Source organism: Aphelocoma coerulescens, assembly GCF_041296385.1.
Source record: "Aphelocoma coerulescens isolate FSJ_1873_10779 chromosome Z unlocalized genomic scaffold, UR_Acoe_1.0 ChrZ, whole genome shotgun sequence".
Lineage (NCBI taxonomy): Eukaryota > Metazoa > Chordata > Aves > Passeriformes > Corvidae > Aphelocoma > Aphelocoma coerulescens.
In genome coordinates this window covers 27010808-27033477 of record NW_027184085.1, presented here as the reverse complement: position 1 = coordinate 27033477, position 22670 = coordinate 27010808, and the positions used below count along the sequence as shown (strand labels likewise).

Sequence of the window (22670 nt, the reverse complement as noted above, 5' to 3'; positions counted from 1 at the left end):
CCATTTATATGAAATGTGTTTTCCCCAGTCACTTGTCTTGATTTAATGCTTAGTGTTTCCTATGTCCAAGCAATTTATTACATACCAAAAAATATGTTAGTGAAGTCAGCCTTCAGTTACCTGTTTAGGTTGTTGGGGTGGGGAGAAGTTTCATGTATGACATGAAGCATTTTCCACTGCTTCACAGTGGTGTGGAAGTGTTCCAACCAGGGCTGTGCAAGGAGAATTAAGACCATCAATCATTCTTTCCACAGGCAGTCTTTACTTCAGATGTTCAACAGCCTAGATACTCAGCAGCCTAACTGATTGCACAGCCTGTCTGTCAGAATTTTTCATTTGATATGGGCAAATTTCAAAGCTCCTTCAGGTGAGGAAAAGCAAAAACCAGCAAGCCAAAAATGTATTAAGTTGGCTTTTGCACTTCAACAGAGCAGGCAGACCTCTCCAAACACCTTCTTCCAGTAAGTGACAATATCAACTACTGTTATGAGCCAGCTCAAAGAAGGAAGAGGAGGAGCACATTTCTCCACATACTGTGCCATATCTACAGAAAGTACTGGCAGTCCTCCACTTACATCTAGGTTGTGAAGTGAAGAGTGCTTCTGTAGCTGTACGCTTTTTTCCTTTTTCTGAGGGCTCCCACAATATTTCTTCCAGCCTAAGTCTTTGTTTTTGTACTTTTTCTCTTATCTAGCAAGATTCAGCACTTACATAAAAATAGATAAATGGATCTTCACTATTTCAGGAAAGATCTGATTGGAAAAGAAGTATGTTCATTAAAAATCAAAAATGTAGGCAAATACAAGTTGGGTTGGAAAAGGCATATTGTAGCCAGCTGTAGAGGAACAAGGTGCAGAAGGGGAAGAAAAATCACATGAGCAGAATCAATTCCCTTTATGTTAATTTCCCTCTGAGCAATAATGTAAAGTATTTACAGTGCTGTAAAAACAAAGGCAGATCAAATAGGAGGCAGAAAATTATGTGGGAACAGAGGGAGTGTATTAAGAGAAATTTGCATGTTTATAAGGGAAAGAAAGAGCCAGATTCAAATTTAGCTTTGCACTCACACTGGCTAGCAGACACTGAACAGAAATAGGCAGTATTAAGAACCAGAGGCCTTATATATGCTGTGAAGCAAAAACATACCATTACCTTGAATACTCAACCAACTAAAGCCATATTTTTGTAGCTATAAGCAGAAAATTCTTCAGGAGGAATATAAAGTCAACTCAACATCGAAATCTTAGCAAAGATGTTATTAATGTCCCATCGCTCTGGGATACCACAAGACTGCAGCAGAGGAGCTGAGAAGGGATGATTGCAGAGAATTACTTTAGTGGACGCCAGCACAGCCACAGGGGGCTGCTGCAGGAGTGCTCAGTACAGCTATACCACCTTCATTAGATGCCAAAAGAGTCTTATGACAAGGAGTAAAACAGTCAAACACTTCCAGATGGCAGGGGGAAAAAAAAAACTGTTCAAAGAGAGGAAGGTTTTTGTCAATGCAAGTTGGATCTGTTTTTACAGAAGGAATCCCTGACTACTCTCCAAGCCTACTCTCTTACTCTATTAAAGCCTTCAACTTAGGAGATACACCATTTTATTCAGTGCTAACATAATAATTGAGAAAATACTTTAGCTGCTTGACTCATTTTATTTTTATCCCCTTGGCTGCATTTGAGTTTTACAGTGGTTTCTTAAAGATCATTCATTTTTGTAGACCTCTAAAGGCAACAGACAAGATTGAAACAATCATACATACAAAATTACTTATGTTTACAAATTTTTGGCAATCACAGTAACCCGTTTTTTCCTATTGCCATTGCCCCAATCATTGAAAAAGTGTGTACAATAATTTACATCTGAAGTATTTCAAAGTGCTTGATAGTGATTTTCCAATAATTATTTACAAGTGTCCTATAGACATATGTACAGGTGTTACAAGTTGTGGCTGGAATATGGCTTTCTATGGAAAGTGCTTTATATTTGGTCAGTGATGTTACTGACTAACCAACCCAAGGGTTACTGATAAAACTGTAACCACTAACAGCTGAATTGTTGTGGACAGGTATTTACAAAGTTGTTAAGCTGTATAAAATAGCTATTTACACAAGTGTTCCATAAATACAGAAAGTATCTTCTTTCTTCCAAGAATGGAGGAAGTCCTTCAGCCACAAACCTGGTTACTATCCCCAAAGAGTGTAAGACACTAGTAAACTGAAAGTGATTCCTGATCCAGTGCTCACGCCATATCATCATCGGTGCTGACAACAGATATCTGTAAAAAAGTAAGTACAAGTTAGCTACAGTTGCAATAACAAAAGACAGAAAACAACACACATCATTGCAAATCCTGCAGGCTAGTGACCACATTCAGCACAGATTACTCCATCCCAGGTACAGACACTAGTTACCTACTACAACTTTAACCTTGATTATAGGGTAAAGTTGTCAGTTGATTCAGCCCAGTAGTTTACCTGCAGCCAGCAGCTTTCAAAAGCAGAGACCTCTCCTAAATTCAACTCAGGTATCATTTAGCAGGCTTTCTACTCCAATTATTAACCTGGGGTCTCAGACATGTTAATAGGTTTACTTACTGCAGGGTAGGTGTGTCCTACTGAACCGCTGTGTCTTCCAATATCAATTGTGAGGTCCTCTTCTGTAGTTTTTAGGTAAACAGGATTATCAAAATTCATGCTTTTCATGTTTTTGTGCTGCCAGTTACGCCACATGAAGTAGCCAGCTGCTGCAGCCATCATCAGCAATACTGTAGGGAGACAAGGAGATTGCACACATGGAGTAGGAGTCAGGTCAAGCTCCTAAGAGTGGCCTGTCCCACCACAAGGGGTCCAAAAGGCCAGTAAATGCTGTACTTACCAGCAGGAAGAATGATCCAAGCTGCTGATGTTCTTCCAGCTGCAGTTACTTCAGAGGTTGTACCACTAGTGTTGAATCCTGCATGAGAAATTGATGCAGTGAGCTTGTGTACAGGTTGGCAGATTGTCATATGCAAGCATTTCCCAAACCCAGAAACTCCTGTTTGATTAGCTTCTCAGTAGCACACTGCTAGAATAGCCTAACATGCTTCATCCTGTATTTGTTGGAATCTTTCTTTATTGCTTGCCTTCTCTGAGCACTCCTGGGATTTCACGGAACCTATAGGTTCCACACTGTCACGTGTAAACTAATTCTCTTTAACACATGCTCCAGCTGTTACACTACACAAATGATCTGGCCTGTGTTCTCTACTTGCATGCAAAGGAGAAAACTTCTAAGTAGGCTAGTTGGTCAGCTTGCATTTCATTTCTCTAATGCTTAGCAGTGTTAGTTATTGGGACCAGTACCTCCAGGAACTAGTCCAACAGTTGGAGATTTTTCTGTTGTGCTGGTATCTTTAGCCTCAGTGTAAGCCACAGTTGTTCCAGTACCTGAAACTAATTATAGATCAAGAACTAATTATAGATCAGTTAATCCTGAAGTTCTGCAATGGCTTTGCTATGAGAGCCATGGTAGTGAAGGTTTAGCAGATGGCAAAAATGATCATGCAGCTTGTTAGCTTCACTGGGAACACTGACATTAGCTATTTCACTAGCACACCCTCAGCAGAGAGTTCTTGATGAAAAATAATTCCAAGAACAAGGCCAGACAGTTAACCAGGAATGCATTACAGGTATTTAAAGTCACAACAATCGTAAGCAATCCCATCCCTCGTATAAGGTTTTCTGAGTGAGGTTTTAGTTTTACAAGTTTACTGGTTAGGTACAGCCTTTGATACCCATAGCAACCTTTCAGAGCAGCCAGCTGAGGCCAGCATCCTTGCATTCAGCACTCTGTGGCAGTCAGAGTCAACACACAATAGAGTAGGTGGCACCTTGGAGTTTCTAGTTCCACTCCACTGGACAAAGCAAGCTTGCTGCATAGTCAGTGCTGACAACAGTAGCACAACAGCATGTTCATCTGGACCAAAAAGGAGGTACAAACTTCCTTGGACAGCAACATTAGCTGATCAGCTTTAGAACACTGTATGTATATGTACAGCCATGTTAGTTTATACCCCTGTTTTATGAGGCTGAGTATGTTTCGTCCTTGTGCTTGCTGTCTGCAGAAAGCCATGGAGGTACAAACTCTTGTTGCAAATGACAATGATGATGCAGAAGCAAAGCATGGACTTTGAACAGCATCTGCAGACTTTGAGGGCCATATTAATGCATAAGACCCTCTCCTTCAAGATTAAGTACATCAGATTAATTCTAGCAAAGCTGTCAGCCGATACCACTATATTTCCTTCCCACTAACAGGTTTCAATACTCCCCTACTCCTTCCCCATCCATCCTGGGAAAGATCTCAGTTGTGTTACAGTACCTGTACATCTCAGACCATCCTCCTGCAAGAAGTACCCAGCAGGACATGCACAGGTGTACTTTGGAGAATGTTCATTTATCTGAGGAGCAGGCAGGCACAGGTAGCTACAGCCTCCGTTTGCCATGTTCTCTTCACACCAGTTTCTACCTGTTGGTAAAGCAATTAAGGTGTGAACAGGAGTGAGCCTTCATGCTCCAGGTGTGTAGCAGAAGCATTTGCTCAGTAATTGTTTCAGTAGAATTACTTGTCTGAGCTGCTTATAGATTTATAGCTGCTCTGGCCAAGAAAGAGGAATTGCCACTAGACCTCTCAACCCGCATGGGGCTGCCTATGTTAGAAGCTCCAAGCAGAAGTAGAAATGGACTGCTGTACAGTGAAGGGATACCATTTGCCACCATCCAGGCAGGCCAGGCTTCTTACAAGTATACACTGACTTAACTATAAACGGTACTGAAATTACCTGAAGGCTGAACAAGTTCATGATACACAATGATGTCCTGTGCATCATTGAGGTTGTTCACTAGGGTAACCAACTCTGTTCCAGTAAATTTGTTGGCACCATAGACTGCCTCATTCTCTCCATCAATCCAGTACACACGGTCCTAGAAGACAATGTCATTGCATCCCATTACCACCATGATGCTATCAGCCCCATCATTCCTGCCACATACCCGCAAGAAGAGGATCTTTGACAATGATTATAGGAAGTCATTCTTACCTCAAAAATGGTTAGAGCAAGAGGATGAGGAAGGAACATATATGACTTCAGCACAATTCTACGATCCTGGCCATTCAAGTCCACACTTGACAACATGTGCAGTTTAGAATCAAGCCAGTACAAGCGACTTTTTACAAGATCTAGGAGGAGGAAAACACCAAACTTATTTAGTGTCCACATGGAGGAAACCTCCAAAGCTTGCTGCAAGAATTGAAACACCCACAGGTTTGAGAATGGTGGCAGTGTTGCCCTAGTTTCTTACCATTCCAGCATACAGAGGGCTGCTGCAGTGATGCCTATGTGGCCTGTGCCTCAAGTATAACACAGCAGTTCAAGGAAAGTTACTATTTCAGTATCTGAGAAGTGCTAATGCCTGTTGCAGTGTCTTCAGGCATGCAGAAACTTCCCTTTCTCAGAAGCTGAAAGTAGTTCTCTGAAGAATGACCTTAGCTCTTGTAGCAAAAAAATTGCTAAAGCTCCAGAATACCTCTGGCACAGAGACAAGTTCAACATACCTAGAGCAATTCCATTAGGCCATTGGATTTCTGTTGTCACAAGCTGTTGTCTGTCAAATCCATTCATTCCTGCTTTTTCAATTTTTGCTGGCTCACCCCAGTCTGACCAGTACATAAAGCTGTGAAGCAGAATTTATGTTGTATGATGCACTATATTACTGTGTAGTATCACTCTTTATTATGACCAATAACTAACAAAGACTACCTAAGTCAGTTATCAGAACATGTAGTTGGTAGGTCTGCTCTTTTAAAAGAACCAGGACAAATACTCACCCAGAGATAGGATCTACAGCAATAGAAGCTGGCTCTCTCAGCTCAGAGAAAAACAAAACCTTTCTTTTTGTGCCATCTAGGCTAGCCACTGAAATGGTCTTTGCAGCTGAGTCAGACCAGTAGATGTTCTTATAAACCCAGTCAACGGCAATGCCTGCAGGGCTGTGTATGTTGTCCAGGATTCTGATGTGCATTCCAACTTTATCACGGGTATCAATAGAGGCACTGGAAGACAAGAATTACTTGCTTTCAACCACTTCCTCCACAGATACTATCCCTTGGCATACCTCAGCAAATACTGCACAAGATTTCAGGCAGAAGACACATGTAGGACATTCCACAGAGTGCCTTTTGTACAACTGCAGCAGCAGTTACTACGAAGTGCAATAGGCATACACAATGCTAGCTGTGGGAACTTGCATCAACTGTACTTTGTCTTTAGGACACCAGGAATCTTGTCATTACCAGAGAAAGAGCTTGAATAAAACATGGGATGGTTTAGGGAAGCACACTAGGTACAGAAGCTAAGCTCATTTACCTGAAGATTGCTTTTTGGCTGAAGTCTGCCCAGTAAAGCTTTTGCTCAGCAATATCAGCATCTAGACCTACAGAGTTTCTTAGCTGCTCTACAAGCTGAATATATTCTTTCCTCTCAAGGCCAATCTTCCTAATATCCCGGCGGTTGGTGAAAATTAGACTTGGTTCTTTCCCTGTGAAAAGAGTTTAAGTGTTATCTGTACGTCTAGATATCCAGTCACATACTTTTCTTTTACAAAAAGTTTTAAGAGTCATCACATTTAGTATTTGCCATTCCACACTTGCTAGCAGATGCTGACAGAGGTCTTGGCTGTACCATACCTCATCCTTTTTTCCCTCCACAACCTGATGGGGAGGACCCTCCTGCCCAGGGAGCAGACACAAGCAGTTCATGTCACACAGCTTGAAGTACTGTATCATGGCATCATTCAAAGTGTTAGTAGTGATCAAATCTGAACAAGTTGTATCAGTAACACACCACAACAGCTAGTGAAAAAAAACCCAGTAGTATAAACATTGCATCACTTGCCAACTCATTTTGAAGTGGAGATATAAAAGTCTTATGTCAACACTCACCAACTGCCTTGCACACCCCAGTAGCAAGATCCATCTGATAGCCACGGCTACATTCACATTTGTAGCCCCCCTTCAGGTTGATACAGATCTGACTACAAATGCCAGGGTTCTGACATTCATCAATATCTGTAAAAACAGCAATATAGTTTATGCTCACCTCCAATACCACCAGTAGAGTCCATGTTAAGCTACTAGATACTTGCCTCCACAGGTTCTCCTGTCCAGAAGCTCAAACCCAGCCGGACAGTCACATTCATAGCCAATAATGAGATCTCTGCAAATATGAGAGCATCCGCCGTTGTTCACCAGACATTCATTTATGTCTAGAAGAGAGAATTAGCCACTTCTGAAAAGGCATGCATATTTAGTATTACAGTCTTAGTCATGCATTTTACCAGGTACACATCCATTTCCTGATGCCACATCTGCTAAACCATTCTGGTACTCAAAGTCTTATGCAAGAGACACCCCTCAAATTCATGTTTGCTCAGCTACCAGCACCTTCTCTATGCTACAAGCAGGCAGCAGCAAAGATCAAGGCTCTGGAAGTTTCAGTGTTTCTAATGCATTCAATTGCCTTCTGGCCACAGAGAAGTCATCCTAGCAGCCAGTTTGGCTAGGATAAAACTAGTCTATTAACTAGTTACAACTCAGTTTTAAGTATGCCACCAAGAAGTGCCAATGGGGATTCCTGCTGACATCTAACAGCTCAGAGGCTATATCTAAGTATATCTAGTAGTCAGCATTGTGCAAATAGTTTATTCACTTACTACACTCCTTGAGGGGCTCATCACTCCAGTCCTTGCAGTCTCTCTGCTGGTTACACACTTTATTGATATCTATGCACTCTCCACTTCTGCACTTGAATTTTCCAGGTCCGGAGCACTGAATAACTGACATAATGAAGATTGTGTGGGTCACTACCAGCTTCAACAAATATTCTGCAAAGACTTTATTCTTGCTTAGTTCCACACTTACCATTGTTACAGTTTGCTTCATCTGTGCCATCCAGACAATCTCTCACACCATTGCATTGCCTACTCCCATGGATGCAGTTCCCATCTTCACATCTGAACTGGTCTGGTCTGCAGGTCCGAGAAGCTGAGGACACAGTCATTACAGACTTTTACTCCTGAGATTTACTGAAGCAAAGGAGATAAAAGAGGAGTCAAGCAGTACCTCCTACAGAAGGACCAAGTGAACTTACGGCAGTTGATTTCATCACTTCCGTCCTTGCAGTCAGGGTCCCCATCACAGCGCCACTTTTTGTGGATACATTCACCTGAGCCACACTGCACCTCACTGGCAGAGCACTTCACAGGAGGTGCAGGCTGGCGGCCACATTGCTCTAGAGACTCATCTGAGTGGTCAGAGCAATCAGCATCATCATCACACACCCAGCTGAGGGGGATGCAAATCGAGCTCTTGCACTGGAACTCATGAACTCCACAGGTAGGAGGTGCACACTCCAGCTCATCACTACCATCACTGCAGTCATCTTGACCATTGCAGACAAAGCTCTTGGAAATACATTGCCCACTGCTGCATGTGAAGTCTGCTGGACTACAAGTCACATTGCCTAGGGTAACAGGAGTAAGAGAGATTAGTATATTATCACAGGAAGGCTAACTTTCATGTGAAGGTATTTTGTTTTGCAGGTTTTTTCAGCTGTTAGCTGACAGAAGATCAGCATCCTGTATAAGGCAATAGGGAAGCCTAAATGACCACCTACAGGACCACTTGGGTTCCACAGACCATGCTCCTTGGCACTGGACATTGTAAGTGATAGGCATCAGATTCGAACTGAGTGAAAATAATCTTCTGAAGTAGCTAGGCTGTCCTGCACTTCAGATTGCAAGCCTTTCAGAAAGCAGGCTCTAACCCTGTGAACCAAAGACAGAAGGTAAGAGAATTGCTAACTCAAGAGTATGGACTAAGATTAAGGCAGTCTGATGGTCAGCATGTACAATAGCTTGAAACTGAAGTGTTTTGTGCTGGTCCCCAGGACAGCAGTGGCCCATTTGCCAGTGGGGATAACAGACAAAGATCTTGCCCAAGTTGATCCTGTGGTTAAAGCATACCCATGCAATTTATGTCAGTACAAATTATGCTGGTTCAATAGCAATGTAGCTAGCAGCTCAGCACACCTAGGCTGATAGTTTTATCGGCTTCATTAGAAGCACTCTGGAGATTTACTTGTTTGCTGAGTAGGATGGCGACTCCACAGACACATACCAAAAGTCTAAAGATCTGTCTCACTAGGCCATCCAGGTAAGGTGGTTCTGATGGAAGCCAGCCCTGTGGCTTTGGTTACAGTAAATATGTCTCAGGACAACTCAGGCAACTCATATGTATGCAAGTTCTTCTGAACAAGCCAGGAATGTGCCAGTGAGTGGCAGCTAATGCTGTAGTGGCAGCTCTACTTGTGTACCAGCCTGAAGTTGCCCCCCCCAACACCAGAAACCCTGCTTCACAGATATTTCAGGATAGACCTATCAAGTAGATCAGCTATGCCCTTAGCTAAAAGTTGCTACTACACTTTCAGGAGAATTTGTTGATGTAAGCAGCAATTTCAGAAACTCCCCAGAGAACAAGTTCTGACAGTTGGCTTGCCAGGTGACTAAGCCTACCTATGGCTACTGCCAAAATTAGCAGAGAAGAAAGACACACATTAAATAACTTACATTATTGTAACTCTTAACTTAGCAGGATAGAGGAGCACTAGAAAAAGTTTGCTTTAAGTGACTGCAAAACAAGATGAATGTAGGAGAAATATTGATACTATGAAAAATGTATCTTCCCAGGTGTACTGCCCAGCTAGCTCCTTTCCAGACAAGTCAACTTCAAATAGAGTTACGCAGCCACCATTTCTCTCCTTACCACAATTCTGTTCATCTTCTTCACTGTCACAGTCTTTTTCACCATCACATTTCCAGGACACTGGGATACACTGAGTTGACTGAGGACCACAGCTGATTTCATTTACCCGGCATGTTCTTGTATCTATTGAAAAAAGGTTTACATTCAGCCTAAGAGCTACTGATCTTGGGTTTCAGCATTTGTCCTGAAAACTGAGACTGAAAGGCTTCAGGTCTGGACAAAGTTGCAGTTATTTAGATGCCAACATCTGTATAAATTAATGGAAAAGGCTATACTATTCTGCGGTGTTCAGTAAAAGAAGATGCTTCCAATTCCTGATAGATTAGTATTTTAAGGGTACCTTTGTAGTGGTAGCTTTGTGATTGCACACCAGTTACACTGCAGTAGCTTGAGCTACAATATGTAGTAGTAGGGAGGAGTAATGCCAAAATGCGCTAGGACTTGGGGGCTGAAGTATTCCCCATTGTGGATCCTATTGATACAAGGAAATGACACTTCCTGGATTGATATTCCTCGATGGGTTATGACACTTCAGACCAGAGCTGCTAATTCTGAGACCTCACAGTCAAGCCTCTGCCCTACTGCTTCCCACACCCAGCATGTAGTCAGATACTCAGTCCTTACACTAGCTCTGGTAGTATTGGGATGGCACATGCAAAGTAGCTGCCTTGGAGAACAACAATCACTTGGTGGACAAGCCATAGTGGTGGTCAGGCCTGCCATGTTCTGCTTTCTGCTTCTGACTGTAAGTAAAATCTTGTACTTGCTATCTCTTACCAGTAAAGTGCAGAGTGCCCACTCAGTTCTGCATCTTTTAAAGCAGTGAAAATTCTCAAGATCCTGACATGGCCAAGCACTTAGGAAGGTGCTCCCCAAGACAAGTTCAGCCTTCCTTTAGGAGGAGAGTCAGACTGCAAGCATGCAAGAAGTCAAAATGCTCCTCCCCACAGGCTTGCCTATACCACCATGCCAGCAGGTTCACTTACGGCACAGATCAGAACTCTCATCAGACCCATCCTCACAGTCCGGATCCCCATCACACTGCCATCTGTTAGGCAAACACTGACCACTGAGGCACACAAAATCAGATTCAGCACATGTCTTCTTCACTGCAAGGGAGAAAAAGACTTTTTTTTAGGGACCAGAACTTAGCTTGTTTATCACTGACAGGGATCAGCTTTGTTGCCCTAGGAAAGTTATTCAGTATCCTTGGTTCGTGGATGTCTGGTGTCATCCCCCACCAACCTAGTCAACAGTGCTGTTGAACACTTCCTACAGAGTTATTCTGTGTACAGAGAAACATTTATACTTATCTAATCAGGCACTGAAGGGCCACTATGGCTAAGGAGACTAAGCAGGTTAGTCTATATTAGCTGCTGCTTTGAACAGACTTGAGTTAAAATAAGGTTTATTGATATGGATATTAATATTTAGATTTTGAACTCTGAGTTTATAGTCAAGGCATTTGATTTGTCATTACAGAAGCATGGCGCTATGTAACTCTAGGGTAATAGTTTAGGTCTACTTGAGGAGACTGGCAGTTCAACCACACCAGTGATGGATATAGACTATGTTTTGCCTCATCTCCAAGTAAATCTAGTCATCTATCTTGGCTTCTATGTCTGCTTAAAGCAAGGGCTGGCAGCCAAAGCTAGACTTAATGTTTATAGGAGACTCAGCAGAATCACTTTCACATATAAAACAGGGCTTTTAACCATGGAAAAGCCAACAGCAGAGTGCTAATAGCAAACATTTTCTATTATGTATTAAAGAAACATCTGAGAACCAGCTTATATTCTGTTGATGGCCATCAGTCTCACAAGTGAAGAATTTTGGTCACAAGCTTTGTCTCAGTTGCCAATTTCAGGAGAGTTAGATAACACTCAGGAAAATTCAAATGCCTCAGATGGATACAAGGAATCAAAAGTGATTGTTCTAAGGAATTTTTCTTTGTATTCTGACTGCCAGAAGTGTTGGACAGGATAAGCATCTCTCCCGCTACCCACTCTTAAAGTCCCCACTTTCAACTAGCAAGTACTACTATAGAGGTATTATTTTGATTACTTACCACAAGCACTCTCATCACTGCCATCTAAACAGTCTTCATCACCGTCACATTTCCAGATTTGAGGAATACAGCGTCCGTTACCACATGCAAATTGGGATTCCTCACATTTTGCTCTCGCGCCTTCAATGAAGAAAGGAACCTAAGCCTCAATACTGTTAAACAATACTTTCTTGCTTTCCCCACTGATCAAGAAGCTACCCAGCTTAATAAACAGCTTAACATCAACATGAAACCAGATCTGAGCTCCAAATCTTTGCAGTCACCTTATTCAATCATGAAAGTAGAGCCAAAAGCTTTCCTTCACAGTACAAGGCCAGAGTTTAAGCACCATAACAGTCCACCTGCCAAACAGCAGCAAACAGTCTCAATGTTATTCTTACTCAGTTTTCCTCTTCAAGACAGAGTCAAGTCTGCAAAAGCGTGTGCCCACAATGACTCCGCTGTCTTGCACCTAGAGCTGCATTCTCAAAACTCTTCAAACTTTAAGCAAACCAGGTTTATATTTGATTAATGTCAAGCTGGATTAGCATTTCAATGTTCTGCTGCTAACACATTACAGCAGAATCCCCAAGACATCTGTAAAGGTAGCTTAGATAACTGCTTTGTATCTGAGCAAGTTTTCATGCTTCATGTTACTCCTCAAACAGTGGCACCCAGAGACATTCCTTGGTATACACTAAAAGAAGCATGATGCTAAAAGAGCAAAGTAATTTATCACTTCCTTCTGGAATTAAGTCCATTGTCTCACAACTGGTAAGTCTTGATTTGTTAGTACACTTGAGTAAGGTACTGCTTTCTGCAAGATCCTTAAGAGTGCATTTTCCAGAGTATCTTCAGCTCTGCAACTGCATGACCCCATCCCTCAAGGGAACATGCTTTGTCCTGGAAGCCCTGTTATAACTGTCACTAAAAGCAGCAGCCTGCATCTTCAGCAGCTAAGCCAGAGCTGTGCCACTGAATGCACACAGGCAAGTGTGTAACACCGTGCATCAGTACTGGCTGCACATGACTAGAGCATGATGCAAGGCTCCTCATCCTTTTTGGTTTATTGCATCATTTAGTGAGGGTGCTTTGTCCTGGCATTCCAGACCTCAAAGGGCACCAAACTTTAGTAGAGTATTATTTGTTATTTTACAGCCTCTCTGTACGATGCATAAAATGCAAGACAGTTTCCAAGTAGAAGGAAGGTACTCAGCCATTTTACATTATATTGGCTAGCCATCATGCATGAGGCACTCACAAATGCTGGACAGTACAAGCAAGAACAACAGGAGCAATTCTATCTGCTGAATGTCTCACATAAATTCATGTTCAAAGAGGTGAAACAGCATTTTACTGACTTCTGCTAATGTTTTAGGAGCCTTACTGGCAGGCTAAAGCAGTAGCCTGCTTGTAAGAGCAAAGTTAACAACTTTTTCAATGGGAACTGTGTTCAAAAAGTACCAAAAATCAGAACATCAGCTCTTGTGTTTACTGTTTCCATCCCGTTTCCTTTTCTCGTTGGGAATTACATCAGCGTGTGCTTTCTAATAGTGTGGTTTTGTAAAGCTACTACTACTTGGTCATGAGCTGTCAATCAATTAGCTTGCTAGATGGCACACCCCAGCCACCTGAGAGTGGGAGTAGATGCCACAATTAGCTTGTTCTAAGCCTGATACTTTCTTGTCCAGCAACCTCTAAGAAGGTGAGCCCTAGTTACATATTTCAGGTTTTACTGTACTACAACATAAAATATGAAACAGCTGACTCCTGCTAGTTTTGGACTTGCTCATCCAGGCGTTCAGAAGTGAGAACAGTCAACCTTTCTCAAAATAGCATACAGAGATATTAGACTAAGCCTGCCACTAAGGAGATCCCAAAATAACTCCACGGTGCTTAGTTACTCTATTTCAAGCTAGAATAACCAGAAAAGGCTTGCTAAGGCTGCCTGGTACATTGTGACTTACAAATGTAACATCATTTTGACCAAATGCTACAGGGAAGCTACACACAAGGCTAACAGAAACCATAGCTGAACTTGGTACTAACGGTTGAAACTTTAGAACTACTATCCTAACAACATGCCATTCCAAGACGATATCATTGCTTCTGCAGCTGATACCAAGTGAAATGTCCAAGCAACTACTTTTGATAGCCCACAAACAAGTGAAAAAAAAAAATATCAACAAGACCTAACACCCACACAGGCACACAAAGGTAAAGGCCACCATCTAACCACTTCTGAAGATGTCTGTCAGACTCTGATGGCCACTTGAAATTAGCTCCAGTTAAGATGAAGGTTAGTTACAGCCAGTAACTTTGATCCCCTGTCTTACACCAAGCACAGTTCTACAGCACCAGGTAACCACTTAGTTAGGCACTACCAGTCTAATCCACTGCTACTTTAGCAACAGAGTCATACCTCAGTTGCACCTTCAGTCACTAGACACCTAATGATTTTTGGATCAACGTCAGTTAGCCACTAATTCAAAGCTTCTCTTTATGTGCTACTCATACAGTAGAAACACCTTCACACATTTTCTCTTCCTTGGAATACGGCTTAGGCTAAAAAATGTAGAGTACCAGTAACATCAGAGCCTGTGACTGCTAACACATTATTTTACTGTTCTCCAGGTAACTACATTCTAGGGGTTGGCTCATAAGCAGCAATGGGTGTAGGGTGAAGCACAGTTACACTGACTACCCAAGTTAAACTACCTTTCTCCATATCTCTGCTATCACTGTTAGTCTCAGCCCCTTAAGCAAGTTGTCAGATTACTTGTCTGGGCAGCTTCAAACATGTGATACTTGTGTACTGTCATCTGACACCAAGTCCCAGAAAAGCTTCCAACCGTGATTGGGTAACCTTTCCAGAGCTCACACAGGAACTAGCTTAGACTTCTCCCAGACCCTGCAACTACTAGTAGAAGAGCGCTGATGGGGTCACTAACTCACACTGAAGGAACAATCAGAATACCTTGGTTAGCTAGTCTACTAATTACCCTCCACTGCGTATCTTCTGTGATGATTTCTGAGCACAGTGCAGTAGCAGTCTCAGTGCCAGCTTGTTCCTTCATTCTACAGCTGTTTACCATGTCTGTTGTGCACCAGGCATGGGAGCAACCTACGTGACTGGGAGATGAGAGGTAATTAGGCAGACATTTCTCCCGTCTCTCTTTATATGAGGACTAGATACAACAAGGTGCTGGCAGGGCTTACCTGACAGACCTGGTGTCTGAACTACTGCACACAGTTATAGGAAACACCACCAAGATCAGATACTTAGGCCTACTTTAGGCCAATAGTCAGGAGATTTAAGAGCCATAGGACAACGCAGACACCTCAACTGCCCACCTCCTACCTGGGAGAGTAGGATGGAGCTCAGTTCCTCAAAGAGGAAAGAAGTCAGCCAAATTATTACTACCTCCCCTTCAGAGTAAAATATTTTTAAATGACCATTCAACTGGCTCAGTGTGCAGGACCCCTGCCACAGGGGCAACAGCTTCTACGCCGGGAGGCAGCCCTGCAGCTGGCCACGAGCAGCGCTACTGGCGAGCGCCAAGCGCCAGGAGCAGGGACCCGCCGCCAGCAGGACTCAGCCGTGCCACCAGGTGGGGATCGCTCATGGTAGTTACCCTGGGCCCTGAACTAGAGCCATGCCAACACCGCTGGATAATACAAAGCCTAAGTTGCACCGCAGTTTGACAGCACCTTTAACGCCGCAAGCTTCCCAAGTGCTCCTCTTCCCAACCCCACAAGAGAGCCCCAATCCTCCCCGACCCTCCCGCGTTAGCCTCAGCCACCCAGGCCCTCCCCCTTAGCATCGATCAGGGGGCCGGGCCCCTACCGCAGCGGCGCGTGGTTCCCGGGAGATGTGCTGCCCGGGCTCGGTACCCCCTCACGGCTCCCGCCGCCCGGGGCCCCGGGGGGAAGGCGGCGCCTCGCCCGGCACGAGGGGCGGCGGGGCAGGCGCGGCGGCAGCGCCCCCCTGCCTACCCGGGAGCCCGGGCCCGCCCCGCTCCCCCCGGGGCAGCGGGCCGGCAGCCCGAGAGAGCGGGAGAAAATAATAAGAGAGCGAGGGAAAAGGAGAGGGTGGTGGGAGACGAAATCGCCGCGGGGGGCAACGGCGGGAGCTGCCCCGGCGGTGCGCACCCCAGCCCACTCCCCCGGCCCAGCACTCACCGTCGGCGGCGGCGCGCAGGCAGCCGAGGGCGAGCAGCAGCAGCAGCGCCCAGCAGCGTGGGACCGCCCGCCGTCCCGCACCGCGCCCGGCTCCGTCGGCCGAGGCGCTCGAGTCTCCGCGCTGCCGGTCCAGCCGCATCGCCGCGCCGGGGACAGGGTGCGCGGGCAGGCAGGCGCCGCGGGCGGAGAGGCGTGTAGCAGAGGCGGCAGCCGGAGACATGCACGGGGGGGAGGCCGTCCCCGCGGCGCTCTTATAGCAGCCGCCCGGCCGCCCTGCGCGCCCGCTGGTGACTCACGGCGCCGCGCCGGGCCCCGGTTGGCTCGCCAGCGCCGCCCGCCCCCGCTACCTCCTCCGCGGCACCTGCGGCCGCCGCGGCGCGCCTGCACACCGCTCGGCGCGGCTCGGCGGGGCACGGGCGGCGCGGTGAGTGGCGCTGCGGCGGCGCGGAGCGGTGCGGTGCTGCGGGCAGAGCCCCCCGCGCCCCCTCGTCCGGCCCTCCTTCCGCGGGGCGGGGACGGGCACGGGCACGGTGCGACCCTGCTGTCAGACCCCGCACCGGGGCGGGGGAGCGCGGCAGTCCCGGCGGGAGAGGGTCGGGAGGTGCGGCGGCAGCGGCGGCTTTGTTTCCCCTGCGTTCTCCCCAGCGCCACTGCCGCCGGCCGCGGGGAGGGAGGATGCGGCTCCCCCGGCCCGGGCGCCACTGCAAGGCGTGCCGAAACCCGCGCTGCGCCCTGGCTGCCTCCGAAGAAGCGTTTCTTCCACGCGGTGCCCACCGCCCCATGCGCACATGCTCGCGTGTTTGTGCGGTTTTCCCTCCCTCTGTAGCGGAACTTGATTTAAAACGAAGCAGGCGCGGCTCTCGAGGAAGAAAAGCACTTCTGCGTTACCCGATCGAGGGATCGTAGTTAATTAGTAATTTTACAAAACGATATGTCAAAGTCGTGTAATTACAAGCTTAACCTTTTATTTTAAGGAGGAGAATTGGTAGTTTTATTCCACGTTTGTAGCGTTTTATACATCCAATTACATCTCGTGAAATACAGAAGGGCTGGTAAAATGCAAAGTTGGGGTTGTACACGGCACTCTTAGAATTCTAAATAGTGCTTTCTAAAATCCTCTGCTTTTTTTTAAAAAAAATAAGTATTTTTATAGACTTGCTAGTTTATGGTGGTGCTGTGTGCTGTGCTTTTAATACTGTTGTGCAGATATAAACCTCAGCAAGCAGCTCCATCCAAAAATGATGAAAAAACTGGTTGCTGTTTCTTTCCTTGGAAATGAAGTCTTGATTTATTAGCTTAATACTTTTAGTTTTTTCTAGTAACATGAATGGTTCCTCCATTGAAGCAAGTATCTTTCATTTTCCATGTTTCCTCAATGTCATAACATATTTCTTTGTATGTTATTTGCAGAGTGAAGCCCTTTTTGATTCACATCCAGTTATATCATGACTACACTAAAGACAAACCATACTACTGCATGAATAACTTTGGAGTGGATTATCTCTTGCAGTTCAGGTAATGAAAGACTGTCCACATCATCCAAATGGGCAAATAGTTGATGTATCAAAGACTTGTTTAAAAAGCAAGATTTGATATTACATAGCTGAAAGACATCTGGTGATTATATTTCTCATATGTGTGTAAATGTGAAGAGAGCAGTTCCCAGTGTTTGCCTCCCTACAGCCCTTCCACCTCATGGCCTCAGGGGCAAAGACTGCTTTCCCAGCCTGCCTGGTATGTGGCATTAGATGCTACAGCCTTGTTCTTGCAAATAGATGCTGCTGCAAGCAAGAAAAATCTATTGTGTACAAGGGGGTTGACTGGGGTCCTCAGGAAGATGGCTTAGTGTAAGTAGTATGTTGAAAACATCATTCTTCTTGCAGATCTTCAGCACAACATACTGCCTTCGGTCGGATGCTCACTGCTGCATAGCTTGCTGTGCTTTGAGCCGAACAGCATTTTCACAAATGTCCTGCTGTCATTTCAGAAATATTTTATAAGCCATATACCGAGTGCTGCAATACACAAGAAGACTCGAGTCATGCAGGAATACAGAGCTGGACATACCTTGGTGTATACTGCTAGTTGATGGCCTTCCTTGTTTGTCTGTGGAAGACACAGGTTTACTGGGGGGAGAAAAATTATTCTTTGTGCCCTGCATTATTCCTACTCCATGAGTATCTGCATCTGGCTTTGTGATGGGGATCCAGCTTTCTATCTGGGATGTACCTAGCTCTTTGTACACCCCAGAGTTTGGACTCTAAAGCAGAACTTCCTGTAAAATAATTTTTATGGTTTCAACTATATTAAAGCACTTGAGTAAGTTAGTGCGTGAATCCTGTAATCCACAGATTTTGGTGGAATCTCCATAAAAGGATCGCAGACAGAAAAGTTTTCTCCATCCTTAGAACCATCCTTATCGGAACTCTGTTCAAGAAAGGGGCAAGAATCCTGCTGGATGCTGTGAGATGATCGGCAAAATGGGAGCTATCTGCACTGAGGTTTCATGTCTTTGCAGCATTTATAGTCTTTCAAAGGCTTGCTTCATGTGGGAATGGGAAGGTATCTGGGGGTCTGCGGCATGTATAATGAAATAGAGAGTCACTTGTTCATACAAGGATACAAGCCAGAATATATCCGTACAGGAGAGTAGAATAAAATTTGGGGTTTCCGTCTGCTGAAAATACATGCACATGGGGGAATAACCCTACTGTGCTAGTAATAATAAAGGAGCAAAGCACCCAGGATGGTCTAAGGCTTAGGAATTTTGTAGGGAATGTGAGCTGGCTCTTGTAACGCCTTTTTGCATCAAATCAGGGAAAACATGTTAACATTTGCTTTGTTTCCATTTGTGACCTGCAGTCTCTGTTTTTTGCCATATGTGTTTGAGTTGAACTTCAGCTTTGGGGAAGTCAGGAAGCTGCAGACAGTAGGCGGGTAAGAAAGTGCACAACCTCAGTACAGAGAGGGAGTGTGAAGGGAAAGCTGGCATTGCCACCTCACTTAAGCAAGTTCTCATAGTCAAGTGGTTTATGGTATTAAATATTGTGCATAATTGTTTTATTATTGCTAATTGTTTTTAGCGAAGTCTCCAAGTCTCCACCTTGTTTTCTGGCCATAACTGGTGAATATTTTTGAACATGTGATGTTTCCTGGAAAAAGCTGGACAATATTGCCAAGAAGCTAAGTGAACCAGTTAGGCATTGCCTTTACCTTAAAATATGACACAACAAGAAAAGGCATCATATTACCTTTCCTTTTGGGAATTGTGGCAGATAATGGCTCCCTGAGACTTTCCAGCATCAATTCACCTGTTAATGCATTTGGACTTATGAAAAAATGGATAAGTGGTTCCATCCTTTGGTTTGGATATTTTGGGGTAATTAATTTACCCTGTTGGTTATAGAGTGTAAAGTTAATTTACAAGAAAAAATAAAGAACAAAAAGACCTTCTGGAGTACACAAAATATGAATTCAGTGTGTTTTGTTCCTTTCTCTTTTTGCCTTAAAGACCATATAGCCTTCATTTCTAAAAGAATTCCTGAAGCACTGGGATTACTAATTCAACCTCAGGTCTTAAATCAATGGGACTTTTGCCTTCGGCTCCTTTGGTGAAGGACATGAAGTGAGAATGTGTCTACAATATTCAGCCTAATCTAATAAAGAAAAGGAAGGCTTCATGGGTAGAAAAAGCAGCAGCTATGTATTATGGGATAGTACCTTGCATTAGGATCAGTTGCAGAAATATTTTCTTCATTGTGTGCTGGCATTAAAGACATTAACTGCTTAAGAGATTGCACGCCTGAAATGACAGTAAATGAAGGAGGTGTGTCCATGGCTATATTTTGGAGGTGCAGAGCCAGGATCTGTATTCCTGACTTCAGAGGAGTTGTGCAGAGGATGAGAGAGAGAGAATGCATCCTTTGGGAATAATTTAAAATAGGTATGTGCATGAATCCTGATTCATGTGATTGCGTGTCTGTATCTAAGGGATAAATTGGCCTATTTTTTCTTTTTCCTTTTTTTCTTTTTTTTTGAAGGCTTCTCTGCAAACTCTATGAAGGTTTATACTCTTGTTAAAAAGTCCTGCTCATGTCCACGTTCTGTGTTTTGTCCGCAGCTTTATGCAAAAAGAAGGGAAACAAAGAAATGCATATACAACTTTGCAGTAAAAATGCACCATTCCTGTGTTCTCAGGATGCCTAGGAGTAAATCAGGACTCACAGAAAAGTCCCCTTTGCCGTTCCCACCGTCATCATCTGAGCTGTAAAAATGAGGCAGAACTTAAGTTTCACTGGTGATTTTAATCCACCTTTTAAATTTTTTTTTAATCATTAGTGGTACAAGAAATGTACAGTTCGTCTCTGAAGGAGGCTAGGAAATACTTACTTCTTTTGGCTGTATTTTTCACAATGGCTAAAACAATGGATACAATTCCCAATATAAGCATCAATTGGAATTTGCTGCTGATTTCTGTGAGGACAGGATTTCCTCCTCTGTGCTACAAACCGGTCAGTTTTCTTTGTATGGTCACTTATTAATGGGCATCCCCTGTTTGTGAGCATATGTTATATGAACACAAATGCATTTTGCTTAGTGTTATAGTATTAGAAGACTTCATAATAGGAAGGAACATGCCATGTTGGGAACAGAACCTTGGAAGTATTTAATTTGTTTTCAAAACCCGAGTTCTTATTTCATTGGTGGCGCTGTGCAGTATGTAAGCCTGGAAATGAGAGAATTGTAAGTCATGCTTTGGAACCAAATTTTCCATTATCTTTTTTTTTTTTTTTTAATAGTAAGATATGATAAAACTTTAGTTGTGGCACAGAATGTGGCTTCAAAATACACCCTTACCAATTTTGCAGCTGTGCACTTTTTATATTTATCTTTAGAAATGAGAAACTCTTTAAAATATCATGCCCTCATGTGACACCAATTCTGTATGCTTAGTAATAAACCAGATAAAACTTGATCTTGCTGATACTGCAAGACTTATACATAAACTGGAGTATATTCTGATCAGATTTTCCTGTGAGAAAACCTGCTAGTATGCACACATATTAAAATTCCACCAGAAGTGTGTGTTTGTAAAGTTTTCCAGTGGAAGAAGAGGAATTTGGAGTTTATTTTTCTTTAATGTGCAGTGATTAACAGTCTATACTTTCACCTTTGTGGAAGTACACATGCATGCACATGGGAAATCTGACATTTGTGTTCCAAAAAACTCTACAGTAAGTGGAAAAGGATATTAAAATTTGTTTTCTTCTTTACTAAGGATGAAAAATGATGTGGTGTGTGTTAAAAATAGGAAATGTGATTAATTAAGTGGGTTAAAATTTAGGATTGCAGTGTTGTGCTTGAGAGCATAGGAAATAGAAAGCGGGAGCAAGACAGTACCGGCAAGCTTGGAGTGGGCCATGATGTTCTTGCATTATTTTGGGAATGTTTAGATTTGGAGGATAATGTGGAAACGGAATACAGTGTATTAACCTGAATGTAAAAATCCCTGAATATATTCTTGGTTCATACATAAGCGGATGTTGCAGAAAACCAGTGTGTACCTCTGTATAAGGATAAGCAGCAGAGAACCATGCTAGGGAAATCCCCACTGTTCTTTGCAGGTAGACTGCGGGACTTGCTGATCAAAATAAGAACAAACTAAGGATGTGGTAAGAACTGCCCTGTACTCATCAGTTATTTGGACTTAAGAGTGGATTGTGTTTTCCATGTCCCATAGTTCTTGCAGAAATGATCTGTTGTTACACTCTGCATTGCCTACTCACATTTTAAATGCAAATGCCATTTTTCATCACTAAGGGTGTTGTAAACTCTTGCCATTTTCATTCATTAGCCCTTCCTCTTTCCCATATGTTTAAGTTTCACAGTCTTTTTTTGGATACTCTTGTTAGGGAAGAGGTGTAATATTCGACAGGCAAATGGTCAACTTTGTCTCTGATGCAGGTGGTGTTTGGCAAGAAGTGGTAGACAGATTTACAAACTGAGGAAATGCGATATAACAGCACTCCCTTAAATTTTAACTTACATTGAAATTGATCAGTACTGATGCCTTTGCATCTATATGCAAGATAATATTGTTCTGCATACTGAAATATTGTTAGATTTTGCTTACAAGGAAATTGCTTCTGTGAAATTAAATGATGCCATGAAATACAGTTTCTGAATCTATTTCAGTAGTATAATGTGTATAATAAAATGTGTCTGCCTATAGCAGTACATAGACTCCAACTTTAATTCTGCAGGATGAAAATCAGCTTTCTTAGGCCTGGGCATCTTAGAACATACCCAGATAGGATAGAGATAAGTATATTCTATCCTTGTAAGGTCAATGTTTCCTTGTTACAACTGATTTCAAAAGGAAAAGGAAGGTTTCTTGATTATTTTTTCTTTACAATGACATTTACTGTAAACCTTATCTAGAGTACTCTGGTGTCTTGTTTCTGCACTACCTAGTTTCTTTCTGATTTCCACACAGAATTTATTTATTCTGTTAGTTTTGTTCCTGCCGTTTCGGAGACTGACATTTATTTGTGTTCAGTGACTGTGCCTGACATTCTTC

The 22670-nt window shown here is 43.5% G+C and overlaps 1 protein-coding gene and 1 long non-coding RNA gene across 3 annotated transcripts; one reads left to right on the top strand and one right to left on the bottom strand.

The window, feature by feature from the left end:
- Nucleotides 1–1634: 1634 nt before the first annotated feature.
- VLDLR (very low density lipoprotein receptor) lies at nt 1635–16325 on the bottom strand. 2 transcript variants are annotated; one of them, XM_069001626.1, is made up of 19 exons: nt 16091–16325; nt 11930–12049; nt 10848–10970; nt 9862–9984; nt 8189–8560; nt 7960–8082; nt 7752–7874; nt 7185–7304; nt 6982–7107; nt 6407–6578; nt 5869–6093; nt 5596–5714; nt 5081–5220; nt 4823–4964; nt 4363–4509; nt 3345–3434; nt 2878–2955; nt 2598–2767; nt 1635–2278 (listed from the first exon to the last, which is right to left on the bottom strand). In XM_069001626.1, exons 1-19 carry the CDS (start codon nt 16308–16310, stop codon nt 2243–2245), a joined length of 2769 nt encoding a protein of 922 aa, XP_068857727.1. In that variant the 5' UTR covers nt 16311–16325; the 3' UTR covers nt 1635–2242. The 2 variants fall into 2 exon arrangements, with proteins under 2 accessions (XP_068857727.1, XP_068857729.1); XM_069001628.1 differs by lacking the exon at nt 3345–3434.
- Nucleotides 16326–16404: 79 nt separating this feature from the next.
- LOC138103377 (uncharacterized) lies at nt 16405–19545 on the top strand. Its single transcript, XR_011147711.1, has 3 exons — nt 16405–16514; nt 17501–17605; nt 17974–19545. It is a non-coding gene; the product is annotated as an uncharacterized lncRNA (long non-coding RNA).
- Nucleotides 19546–22670: the final 3125 nt, after the last annotated feature.